General features: G+C 38.8%; 1 protein-coding gene across 7 annotated transcripts; it reads right to left on the bottom strand.

The window, feature by feature from the left end:
• Positions 1-2359: 2359 nt before the first annotated feature.
• Positions 2360-10935, bottom strand: Ccdc110 (coiled-coil domain containing 110). Of its 7 annotated transcripts, XM_090354101.1 has the most exons (9): positions 10846-10870; positions 10656-10691; positions 10259-10363; positions 9042-9097; positions 8311-8376; positions 5888-5998; positions 5735-5794; positions 2882-4988; positions 2360-2454 (listed from the first exon to the last, which is right to left on the bottom strand). In XM_090354101.1, the coding sequence occupies exons 1-9, from the start codon at positions 10853-10855 to the stop codon at positions 2405-2407; spliced, it is 2601 nt and encodes an 866-aa protein (XP_090210227.1). In that variant the 5' UTR covers positions 10856-10870; the 3' UTR covers positions 2360-2404. The 7 variants fall into 7 exon arrangements, with proteins under 7 accessions (XP_090210227.1, XP_090210231.1, XP_090210229.1 ...); XM_090354105.1 differs by lacking the exon at positions 10656-10691 and having other exon boundaries at positions 10259-10315; positions 10846-10935; XM_090354103.1 differs by lacking the exon at positions 10656-10691 and having other exon boundaries at positions 10846-10929.
• Between the last annotated feature and the right edge of the window lie 2705 nt (positions 10936-13640).

Here is a 13640-nt window from a genome sequence, read left to right as displayed (position 1 = left end):
CAGGCTCTGAGCTCAAGCCTAGGACTGACAAAAAAAAAATACAGATATTTTTCAGCACTCAAATTGCTGAGTTGATATTTATAAACCATTCCATGCAACAATAGCAGAATATTATTTCCATGTTCACATTAAGTACTAATGAAGATAGAACATATCCTGGGCAATTAAACAAGTCTCACTGAAAGGCAAATTATACAGATACGTTCTCTGATCATAACAGAATTTTAAGTTAGAAAAATTAAAGATAGAAATGTATCTGAAAATCTCCAATACTGGGAAATCAAGCAATTCAGTTCAATTTTCCATCTAATGAAGAATAACAAGAGAAATGTGGGGTATTTTGAACTAAATGAATATGAAAACATATTAAACTAGATGATATATTTATATAGTACTTGAAAGGAAAATTACAGCTTTAAACATAGGTAGTAGAGAAAAATAAGGATCCTTATTCAAAAAAGTGGAAAAGTGACAAATTAAGCCCTAAACAAAGCTAAGAAATGATTAATGATTAAAATAGAAAAAAAATCAATGAACTAAAGCAAATCAATAGAGAAAACCTGAAACAAGAAGCTGTTTTTACACAAGAACAATGAAATTAATAAACTCTAGCTAGGTTGATAAAGACACAACAGAAGACCCGAAACCAGCATCAGCAATATAGTACATTTTCACAGGACCGATGAACATTAAAATATAATATTACACGTTTATGACAATAAATTTGTAAATTTGTGTGAAAAGTTCATATCCCTCAGAACATACAATTGACCAAAACTGACTAAAGAAATATTTGAATAGTTCTACATCTATTAATGAAGGATATTTTGCAAATTTAAAATCTCAGAAGGTTTGAAACACCAGTCTTTCTGGTGGTGTCTATTATAGATTTTGTAGGAATAATGTCAATATTGACCTTATACTACTTTTTCAGAAAATAGAAGTGGGAATACTTCCTAACACATTTTTGTAAGGCCAGGATTTTCCTAATACTAAAACCAGACCAGATGTAAACTTTAAAAAATAAATTCCTATCTATCTATCTATCTATCTATCTATCTATCTATCTATCTATCTATCTGCCTATCTTAGTAAATATAGATGCAGAAAACTTTAAAGCTTTAAACTTAAGCTGAATTGGGCAGAATATATTGAAAGAATAATACAATATGATTTGGTGGGGTTAATTCCAGGAATGCAAGGTTGCTACGATGCTTCCAAATTAATGTTACTATCTATCTATCTATCTATCTATCTATCTATCTATCTACCTATCTTAGTAAATATAGATAAAGAGAATTTTAAAGCTTTAAACTTAAGCTGAATTGGGCAAAATATACTAAAAGATAATACATTGGGGCTGGGAGTTTAGCTTAGTGGTTGAGTGCTTGCCTAGCATGCAAGAAGACCTAGGTTCTATTCCTTGGTACTGCATATGTAGAAAAAAAGCCAGAAATGGTGCTGTGGCTCAAGTGATAAATCTCTATCCATGAGAAAACCCAAGGACAGCACCCAGGCCCTGAGTTCAAGGTCCAGGACTGACAAAAAAATAAAGAAATAAAAGACAATACAATATGATTTGTTGGGGTTAATTCCAGGAATGCAAGATTGGTATGATGCTTCAAAATTAGTGCTATTTACCATACTAAAGGATCAAAAAAGAAAAACAAATGATAACTTTTATAGCTTTTTTTTTTTTGTCCAGAGCCTGGGACCAAACCCAGGGCCTTGCGCTTGCCAGGCAAGGGCTTTTCCGCTGAGCCAAGCCCCCGACCCCCAAATCATGATAATCTTAAGTGTAGAAAAGGCATTTGGCAAGATTTAATGAGGAATTATGTGACCAACAGTTCTAGATAATATTATTGCCACCTGAAGCAAACAGTAACTTTGCTTACAGTCTTGGAAGCTAGAGGGAAGAGGCAGGGCAGACATCTTACAGTCAGCAATAATGTTTCCATCCAGAGATAATAATAGGAATGTTTACTGCACCCTATAGAAGACTTGGCTTCTGTAAACTTAAGGGTATTCTACACATCCCACTGTGTGGTCCTCATTAAGTTGCTACAGGAAATTAGGCTTGAGAACTTCTGCAGAAATACCAATGCTGTAGCTACTGTACCATTGTGAGTAGCAAATTCTCTTTTGTTGCTGACCCAAGACTTCCATTTTTTTTTACTAGACACCATGAAACTGTGTTATGATGATACCATTCTAAGCTTATTAGATGGACAAATGATCAGATTCTCCATACTTCTTGATAGTCTAATAATATAAACATACACACACATATATATACATGTCAGTTACAAGGTTATTATAAACATATATAAAATTAAGATTATTTTGTGTGGAGAGGGAAAGTACTTGGAAATTTCTGAAACAAGGATTTTTTTAATTAAAATTTTTATTTACATATCTTGGATGGAAACAATTGATATAGCTTACTTGGAATTCCTGAAAAAGAGAAAAGAAATATGTTTAAGGTGGGAATGCTCAATATATTACAGAATAAATGTAAAATTACTTGTTTTCTGCCAAAAAAGCATCATTCGCATTCAAAATACGTAAATGCTAAAGTACAGTAGAGATGTCACCCAAAGAACCAAAAGCCTTAAATTCTATTATCAAGTAAATTTGAGCAATTGCTACTCTGGAGGCAGAACTCTGAGTTTGAAGACAGTTTGACATACATAGTGAGACATCCTCTCAAAACTGAATTCTCAAAAAATTCTCATTCTCAAAAACACAATAAATAAATGCAAAACTTAAGAAAGTAAATTATAGTCATCTTCAAGTGTTCTCATTTCTGTACTCTAGTCAGTGACTAATAAGCTTGAGCAATCCTGATTGCATTTCTAGTAGTGGATCACAGCATACGTACCTTTGAAATCTGGAGCTAAAGGTCTGCTCCTGCTTCTCGCAGTATCTTCATGGTAGTCTAACTGGAATTTCTCTCTTCTCAAAGCATAAGTTGGTTTTGATTGGTCACTATTCTGACTACACACTTTATCACTTAAACACAAATATTCTCGCTGAAGGTTCCGCATCTCAAATTCCAAGGTGTCCCTTTCGTTTTCTATGCTTCTTACATAGTTTTCTAAAAACAGTTTATCTTCAGTCAGTCGGCTGATGCTGTGTTCAAATTTTGTGTTTTCATGAGTATGTTTCTTTAGTTCTTCTTTCAGAATTTGATTGTCTGTCTTAATTTCCCTTACCATTTTGGATAGCATTTCACACTCTTGGCTCATTTCAGACAAGTTGTTTTTGTAAATACTTGCTTCTGCTTTTGCATTTTTTATTTCTTTCAGGAAATTTTCTTCTGCTGTGGACTGATAGACTTGAATATTCTCAATTTCTTGTTCCATCTTTTGCCTCGCTGTGGTGGAATCCTCTAGGGCTGTCTCGAGACTCAGCCTTTCATGCTTCAGTGATTCTAGCATTTGAAGAAGTGTCTCTTGCTCTGTTTTGGCAAGTTTTTCTTTCTCCTTTAGCTGAATCATCTCAAGCTGGTTTTCTTTCAGTTCGTTCTCAAGTGAGGTTTTGTCCTTCAGCAGATGGTAAGCATTTTTCTCCAGCACATTTTTTTCATCTTGAACCAGTAGAATGCTGGTTTTCATTGCTTCTATTTCGATGCTCATTCGATTGTTCTCATTATGGATGAGGGCTATGTCATTCTGAGTTTTGTGATCTTTACTTTTGAGTTGTTCCAATGCTTCTAACATTTGCTGCTTCTCCAAAGACAGTTGGCAATTTTTTTCCTCAAGAATTTTATTTTGGTTTTGGAGAACATTATAGTTACTAATTAGTGTCTTAAATTCTTTCAGACATTCTTTGCTTTCTTCTTCTTCTTTAAGTAACTGGGAGTGAATAATATTCTTTTCCTCAATCAGACTGGTGAGTTGCTTTTCATACTTTTCAATTTTCTGTATCAGTGATTGTGTGGTATAGATAAGAGGTTTCATTTTGGTCTTAAGGGTTCTATTTTCATTCTCCAGTTCTGTGATTTTTCTCTGTGTATACATGGAGTCTTTTAGGTAATTCTGTAAGTATTGAATTTTGGCAACACACTCGGCAACAGAATTGACACTGTAGGTCTTCTCATCTTCAAATGTTATGGGTCCTGGGTTTACTACAAATGGCTGTCTGTCTATGTCTTTTACTTCATGTTTCCTTTGGTCAAGGAATGACATTGTATGTTTTGGAACTCTCGTACGGAATTTTAAGTCTGTGATATTCTTGCTGGTGAGAGGAATGTCTTTATTATTTTTATCATTCCTTCTTCCCCAATGCATTTCACACTTAGATAGCTTTCTACATTTCCTGCAAAAGCTCACGTGGAATTTTGACACTGTGTCTCTGAGTGGGAGTAATTTATTGACTAATGCCTCTAATTCTGAAATTCTTTTTGATTTGAGATCTTCATTTAAGTTAGCATCTATGTTTCCTTCCTTAACAAAGTTCATTTGTTCCTTCTGAATGGGGGATAGGTTGAATTTTCCATTATTGTACAAATTTGCGTCTGTTTTTAAGTTTTTAAGTTCTTTTGTCAGTGCTAGTTCCCTCTCCTGTGACTTCTGAAGCTCTTCCTTCATATGTTTAATGGAGAAGCAAATATCATCTAAATTCTCACAGAATCCATGCTTCAGAAATTGTTTAGCAACTGTGGATTTTTGAAGGTCTGTGACAGACTGTGACATCATATTTTGAGGTACAGTTGGTAGAAAACTATATACCTTATAATTTCTCAATGTATTGGAATTTTCTGAAGAGCTCATAGCTATACTTGAAGCTGAATTATCTGTTGATGTTCTCAAGTTCTCAGGCGTTAATATGTCCTTGAAATGTGTCTGGAATGGCATCGTTACACTTTCAGAGAAACCATTAACATTATTGCCAATAAATTTTCCTTCCATTGAATGAAGAGGTTTGGAATTCTCAAAATGATGAATTTTCTCCAAAGAAAGGTTTTTTTCTTGCTTCTCTAGAGGCTAGCATTATAAAAGACATATAGAAATGTCCTGTCATTGGTCACATGATCAAAAAATTAAGACAAGATTTTGTTTTATTTATAAATGGAATTAAGCATTTTATCCATTTTTATTGCAAAGAAAACTAACTAATGTGGTTTAAGTCCCTCTCTGGCTCTGGCTCTGTCCCTCTGTCTCTTTGTCTCTGTTTCTGTCTCTGTTTCTATCTCTGTTTCTGTCTTTCTTGGTTCCCAGGTGTTATCCTTAAATGGGAAAGAACAACCATTGTTTCAAGATTTGTAATTCTGATGTTCACAATTTGCTCATTAAAACCATACTTATTTCTTTATGGGTGAAGAAACAGGGGCCAATCCCTTCGTTTCAGAACGAGAAAAGATTAGCATCTTTCAACAGACTGGCATAGATGATGGAGAGGATCACATGGGGTGGTATCTACGTGAAATTGAAAGGAAGAAAATACCTTCACTTCTGGGTTATTTGTCAATGGTTGCTGGCATTTCTGGTTCTGGGACTGTGATGGCTCTGCAACTGTGATTTCAAATCAGTGTGGGCAGTGGTGGCCACTGTGATTTGGAGCTACTCTGGGGAATTCCTTCTACGTCTACATCAATCTAAGTGGACAGTTAGGTATGCATATTTCCATAGAATGTACTTGGAAACATTTCATGTATCTGGACTAAGATAGATGCCACTCAGAGACTCTCTTAAAAGAAAGAGAAAACTGTCAAACTACAGAGTAAACGCACATCTTTTGAGGTTTTCAGTACAGGAATTTTCTTGTTTTCCTCTTTGACAGCCCATTTGTCCTGTAAGGGGAGAGAGATAAGGGTGAAGATAGACTGGTAGTAATACTTTTGAAGTACCCAAATATAGGGGGTGACTTGCAGAAAACAACATACCAAATCCTTTTCAGTAAATGTGCTCACTTCTAGAGCTTTTTCTGAGCTGAACTGTGGGTTTTCTACTTCAATAATGCTTTTGTTCAATATTTCACTGATTTCAGACTGTACCTTTAAAAGATAAGGTGAGAATGTTGAAACTTGATTGTATACCTTATAAATGGATAGGAATGATAAACAGTATAATGCCATATTTCCTGCACATAAAATCAATTCCCATCACTACTAAACTGTTGGTGGGAGTACAAACTCATTCAACCACTATGGAAAGCAGTATGGCAGTTCCTCAAAAGATTAAACATAGAACTCCCTATGACCCAGCAATTCCACGATTTGGCATTTACCCAACCATCCAGAAACAAGGACATACTAAATCCACTAGCACAATGATGTTCTTTGCAGCACTATTTACCATATGGAACCAACCCAGATGCCCCTCAGTTGATCAACAAGATATGGTATTTATACACAATGGAATTTTATGCTGCTGTCAGAAAGAATGACATTGCCCCATTTGTAAGGAAATGGAAAGACTTAGAAAAAAATCATATTAAGTGAAGAAAGCCAGACTCAAAGGAACATAGGCTCAGTGGTTTCCCTCATTTGTCATAACCAGTAGAAACCTTGGCCTCTCCTAGCAGAGATTTACAATAGAGCAAAAACATAAGGCCATATAGGATGATGCTAAATGAAAGGACCTCCAGGATATAGAAATAAAAGCCATATATGAGTGATGGTTGTCCTTAATTGTACTGTTATCTCTCATTGTTATCTCATATTGTTACAGTATTTCACCTTGTTATCTGATATATTATATATATGCTTATTTTGTTATTTGACATAGGATGGGAAGGGGGGAAAACAAGATGAGGGGCAGAGTGAGGGAGGGAAATGGGGACCAAGGCATGAGAAACAATATCAATGTTTGTGAAGTAATGCACCTTCTATCTGGTGAATATAATGTAATCCTTCTAATAATTACAATAAGAATATATGAAAAAAAGAATAACCAATTGAAAAATGTCAAAAAATCAATTTCCATAATAGGGAAGGCCAATTATTTACTTATTGACGGTATCTTTCAGAAAATTATGATTTTATGGCTGTAAAATCATCAGGGCAACCTTGTAAAACAGTAGAATTTATGAACTATATTTCAATTATTTTTAGGTCTGAAATATTGTTTTATGTTAGCAGAATAGAATCATTTCTATCACTTGCTCAAAAGCTTTCTCTTGTTCCATGTTCCTTCTAAAGCATATTGAGCCCACACTGACATTGCATTGTTAGCATATATTGCATTATGACCCAAATATCAGTACCCTGTTCTATTTACAGTGCTTCTTTCTTATGAAATCTATTGTCATGGATGATATGGGATATTTTTCTTCTAGCATCAAGATTACACGATGGACATGTGACTTGATTTATCAAAGAATCACCTCCTGGGAGAGTGACCATTCAAGTAATGAGTGTGATCCAATCTGGATCAATCAAAATCAGACCAAGAATCTTAGTATAAACTCTGAAAAGAAAATCGTATTCTCTCCTCTGTATTTCAATTGACCCTAGAAGTAATGCCTAGAGCTCCTCTCAGTCCTCTCAACAACAAATAGATTCTGAGGATATGCCATCCTAAGAAAGCATAATTGAAATAAGGAATGAGCCTTTTTTTTTCTGGTAACAGGATTCTTGGTTATACCAAGTAGGTGATTTCAAGGATTTTCAGTGACTTTAAGTAATCGAACGTCTTTCCCAGACTGCTTGTCTTTCCTTGCCTTCTTTCCTAAGATCCTTTTACCTCTAATTCTTTTTTCTTTTGCCAGTCATGGGGCTTGAAGTCAGGGCCTGAGTCCTGTCCTTGGGCTTTCTCAAGGCTAGAGCTCTACCACTTGAGCCACAGCACCATTTCCAGCTTTTTCTGTAGTACTGAGGAATCAAACCCAGGGCTTCCTGAGTGCTAGACAAGAACCCCACCACTAGGCCATGCTCCCAGTCCTCTACCTCCAGTATTGAGTTGCAGGGACTAGTCATAAACTTCCAGGCCTTACTTGTTTTTAGATGAGTCTTGTGATTTTTTTCCCCAACTGGAATTGAATGGCAGTTTGTCTACCTCTGTTGAGTTATATTTTAAATCTTATGAAAGCTTCTATATGTAAATGGTATGCAGGCAGCACTTCAAAATTGCACTTAAAATTCAGTAAATGCTTTTCCTTTCGGTCTCATATTGAAATAAGTATAACAGAGAGAAGAATATACTTTACCCAAGAAAAATATCTGAGCCTGAAATAAATTGTCACCTTTTAAAATTCTACCTGAAAAGTGATCCCTTAAGTTTAGAAAATGGAATGCTCTTAGGCTATTTCACATATAGATAAACAGATAAGTCAGATAGCTAGATAGATATATTATAAAAGTTGTACCATGGTAACGTTTTGCAAAGTCTGCATTCGCAAAGCCTGGAATGATTCCAGCTGATGCTGAAGAACCTAAAATGACATTACAGAAATGTATTAGATTTTAAAAGCTGTTGGGGACTGGGTATGGGGTCAGTGACCTTGGACCTGCACAATTGAGTACACAAGGAAGCAAGCTGTTATCATGATTTTGGGCTGTGTTAATTGCTTCTCATTTAACCTATTTGAGACTTGATTGCTGTTTTGTACGAATGTGACCCCTGGCAGTTTCCCTGTTTTAAGCAAAGTACTTAAGGTTGGAACTTGAAATAAACGGTGCTATACTCTTAAGCTCACGGCCTTAGGCTATAGTCTTAAGCTTGCCTTAAGCTGGAGTTTTGGGCTGCTGACTTGGGCTGTAGTCCTCCCAACCCCATCTTTTTCTTATCTATTTCTTTTCCCAGTCTTCACCCCCAAAGTCAGGAATCCCAATTCGCTGCCGGCTGGCTCTGGCAAAAAGGTAGCTGAATATATATATATATATTTTTTTTTCTCTATTCCTAAAAGTTGCTAGATACCAGGAAGGTCACGTGGAAGTCACATCACCCAGTTGCTTAGTCCCTGGCTCTTCAATGCACTTGCATGATTTTTTCTGAAGCTTAAAGTGGAAGAAACTATATGCATTAAAGAAGTATTTGTTCTGAACAAGATCAGCCTTTACATAGGATTTTGAAGATAATAAAATTATGTACACTCACTTTCAGGGCTGATTGTGGTTGGATTTGACTTTCTGATTCTGATATACAGCCATAGTCTAAAAAGTAAATAGAAAAATTAGGTCATTTAATTCTTAAAAGTTTATATTTAACAGCTACTTAAAAAAAACAGGCTCCAAACTTTGTTGGGTAGAAGGAGCAATCAGCACATTTAATATTTGCACTGGGCTACTCTCAAAATAAATTTAAGAAATAATTCTCACTTTAAGAAAATATCTACTTGAGATTACAACAGTGTTCTCATTCTTACAATAAACCACTAGGTGGCAACAGAAAAATACTTAAAAATAAGAAGACAAGTAGCTCTGTTTCTGAGATGCTAATGACATGGCTTTTTGTAAAAACAGAGCATATCCTAAAAAGGTTTAAGTGGCTCGAATGGATTTAACACACACGTTTCATTTGTACTCAGTGTTTTAGTCATTGTGAAGAAAGGAGGAGAAATCTAGGATTATATTTCCTTCTACATAAGCTCAAAGTTTTTCATGCTACTTGCTGTTTGCTTACTTCCACAATGTTTTCTCATGTTTACATTGTTTTGTGACCATGATACCCACAAAGCTCTTTAAATACTAAGATATTATTCCTGCAATTTTCATCTTTCCCTTTTATTTTACTTTTTTGGTATAGATTCTGGGGCTTGAACTCAGGGCCTGGGTGCTATCACTGTGCTTAAGGATAGAATTGTACCCGCTGGTCTACAACTCCACTTCTGGCTTATTTGCCCTTGGTTAATGGGAGACAAGAGTCTCATGTACTTTATTACTCAGTTTGGGTTCTATGATCCTCGGGTCTCAGCATCCTGAGCAGCTCAGGATTATAGGAGTGAGCCACTCAGCAATTCTTATTTGGCACCTGGCAAAACAGCAGTTTCTAGGGTGGTGGGAGATTCCTATACTCTGTTGAATGCTGGTTCTGTTCTTTGATACCTGTGTTTTTTGGGGGTGTTGGTGAGCCTCTCTGGGACTGTTTCTTCATTTGTCAAGTGGTGGTAATGACAGTATCTAGTTCATAGGACTTATGTGAGGCCTGAGTCCAAACATTTATGTCCTTAGTATTCTGGCACAAAGTGTGTCGTTAGCTGTTGTTAATTCATTGCGCCAGCTCAGCCAGGGATGTAGGCCTGGGATCCATTCCCTGCAGTCAGGACAAGGCAGAGACATCACTCTCATTGGAGCTTTGGCCTGGGAGATGTTTACCTGGTTCGCCGCCCCCACGTTCCTGTACTCCCTCGGAGCAATTTAGGACCCTGGACGCTGAAAGGAGAAAGGAATCGACGTCATCCTCTTCTTCGGGATGCCTTTCTGTAACAGAACCCAGCAGGGCTTTCAGTTCTGTCCAGGGGGGGAGCAGTCAGGGAGCCACAGAGGCCAGAGGCGGTGATTCCGACCGTCCGTGCTCTTCGTGGCCGCCGGGGGGCGCGCTGGGGCCGCGCTGCGGTGGCGGTGGGCGGAGGGCCGGGGGGCGGCGCGTTCCTCCGGGGACTGAGCCCCGCCGGTGCCCTGCTGGGGAAGGTGCGGCCGGCGGGGCCCGCGCGGTGGCGCACCGAATCCCGGCACAGGACTGGGGAGCTCAAGGCCAATCTGGGCTACGTACCGAGTTCGAGGCCAGCCCGGACAACGTAGCCAGGCTCTGTCTCAGAAAGATAAGACGTCCTCATTCCAGGCCGACCTTAGAAACTCCCGGAGTGTGCCGGGAGCGAAAGGCTCCGCGCTTCGCGCCTCCAACCTCCACACGGCTTCCCCCTCCAAGGACAGCCCCCCCCACCCCCTCGACCGCTTCCTACCAGGGCTCATTTCTGCTGCTCAAGGTCTTCCTGCCAACCGCCCGGCCGCACGCACTCCGCGCCCCCTCCCTCCCCAGGGGCATCCCGTTGCCTAGCAACCGGGCGGCTGGGCAGCTGTGCCCCGCCCCCTCCCCTGTACCTGAAAGCCGGGGAGGGGGTGGGGGGGGGGAAGAGGGAGACCGGGTTGTGCTTGTCCGGGGGTCCTGGGGCAGGCTTCAAGTTCTGCAAGACCAGGCCAGACTGCAAGGTGAGCCTACCCTTCGAGGTACCCGCCCCCGCCCCCCCCCCAAAAACACAACAACTCCAGGGACCACATCCGCATCCTCCCTGCCCATCAGAATTCGCTCTCATCATGCTCTAATTTCAGTCAACACCTGTTGGACCCAAGGTGGGCTGAGATCTGGAGAGGTTTGAGAACAAACACTTGGAGAGAGAGAGAGAAAGTGTGTGTTCTTTTTATGTACTGGAGGTGTTATAAAATACACACATTACACATGTGGGAGAGGTCCTGGACTCCATTTGTGAAACCTGCTAATTTTTGATGTACTTGAGCAAACACATTGCAAAAGATAGCATTGTGGAGATGAGGACTTGCTTACTGACCAGGTGGCCTGCTTCCTTTTAATTTTTGTCCCAGTCAGAAGAGTTTGAAGAGCAGATATTATTTCTATGGTAATCTCTAACATTTCTCACAAACCATTTAATAAGTTCTATTTTAATCTGCAGCATGCCTTATTTAGTTAGCTTTATTTTTTTCTTCAGGCCTTGATGTATTTTTCAAACTAACATTAGAGAAAATAGCTTGAAATGTATTTTAGTTCTTCTAGTATATTGGCAGTTTTGGTCTCTCTCTCTCTCTATATATATATATAGTCCTGGGGCTTGAACTCAGGGCCTGAGTGCTGTCCTTGGGTTTTCTTAGTAGAGCTCTAGCACTTGAGCCACAGCACCATTTTTGGCTTTTTCTATGTATGTGGTACCCAGGAATCGAACCCTGATCTTTATGCATGCTGGGCAAGCACTCTACCACTAGGCCAAACTCCTGGCCTTTAGCTATATATATTTTTTTGAAGTGATCATTAACTTGCAGTAAATTGGAAACAAAATGTGATGTTTTAAAAGCAAGTAGTTGTCATGACATTCCATCTCCCTCCAACACTCTGGTGTGTAGCTGATGAGAATACTCTCAGATAAAATAAGACATTAGCCCAGACACATTAGCCCTCATATATCACCACCACTTAGTCTTCAGGATCCACTCAGATTTCACTAGTTCTACCAACAATGTCCTAGAGAACAAATGGACCCAGCGCAAGATCTTGCCTTGCATTTAATTGTCATGATATATATCTGCTTATTCATTTCAGTCAGAACAGTGTCTGAGCCTTTCTTTGACTTTGACACTTGGGAAGATGATAGCTGTGTAAAATACTCTCAACTGTGTGGATTTGGCTGCCATGTCCCAGTGCCATGCACCTTCACCAGGACCATCACAAATGATGTGTGCCCTTCTTTTTGCCTCCCCTCAGGTGGCACATGACTGTAATAAGTCCCATTATGATGATATTCACTTGACTTGCCTAAAACCGCATATGCCAGTCTTCTCCATTTTAATGTTCCCCCCTCCTTTTTTTGGTAATTAGTAGTTTGAGCTAGGCAAACAACTCATTTCCCATCCACTTTCATGAGCTGGAGATGTGGGGTTCAAGTAGTAGAGTCCCAGCTGAATAAATAAGCCAAGTGAACTCAAGGCCCTGGGTTCAAACCTTGGTACCACAGATAACCTCCGAACACTGAAAATATTCATGAGCAGTGTGCCGAAGAGGGAGTGAAGATGTTGAAGTTGTAACACAGATCAAGCCCCATTGTACACCTAAACTGCTTAGTTTCATGGCAAAAAATTCAATACAAGATAAAGGAAGGGGAGGGTGGAGACAGATGGGTGAGAATATTGAAAGGGTGACATTGATCAAAGTGCACTGTATTCACGAACTCCTTCAGTTAAGGGCAACTCCTTAAAGATAATAAAATATTAATACATTCGTGGGGCATGGTGGCATATGTCTGGAGCTTCAATTTCTCAGTGGAGTGAAGAAGGTTTCTTGAGTTCAGGAGTCCTGGCCTGCAGAGCACTCTCCTGAACAGGCTTCTGGCACCACTATGGTGGCATCCTGGGAGCAGGGCTGAACTAGCCAGATAGGAAACAGAGCCGGTCAATTTTCAATTAGTTCATTTATTGGTGTATGGACCAGAGTGGTTTTTGTTACTCAGTAATTTACAGTGGATTATCTTCTGTTAATCTAGATTGTGGCTTAGGACGCTTATTCTGAGAGAAATTCAGTTTCTTCCTTTGTTAATGTGACTGTATCCCCAAATAGTTGGATTTATAGTGCAATGTACTTATTTTGTGTGGTGTTGAGAATTGGTGTATTTTATGATTTTTTTCCCTAGGTCTCCGTGGGGAAGCGTGGAAAGATGGGAAAGTTTTCAAAAAAGTGTTTAAGACAGAAGCCAGTAGTAGACTTCCTGAGTGAGAAACTTTGGTTTTATGTTATTCTGTATACCTTCAAAGTTTTTCCCTCCCTCCCTCCCATAGCAGAGTTTTATGAGGTAGGTCAGTGTTATATCTAAGATTTGTAAATGGAGGATATCTAACTATAGTCAATGCTAGATCTACACATTCCTGGGTACTGAGATAATATCACATTTCACCAGTGTCATCTTCTCTCTGTGGTAAGCACTTTGGATTTCATATCATCACTACACAGACAGCAAAGCCTGTTTAGTTAGATATG

The sequence above is a fragment of the Megascapheus bottae genome, chromosome 20 (assembly GCF_031878675.1).
Source record: "Megascapheus bottae isolate mThoBot1 chromosome 20, mThoBot2.hap1, whole genome shotgun sequence".
NCBI classification, from domain to species: Eukaryota; Metazoa; Chordata; class Mammalia; order Rodentia; family Geomyidae; genus Megascapheus; species Megascapheus bottae.
Note: the sequence above shows the minus strand (reverse complement) of the source record. Positions and strands in the feature narration are given on the sequence as shown.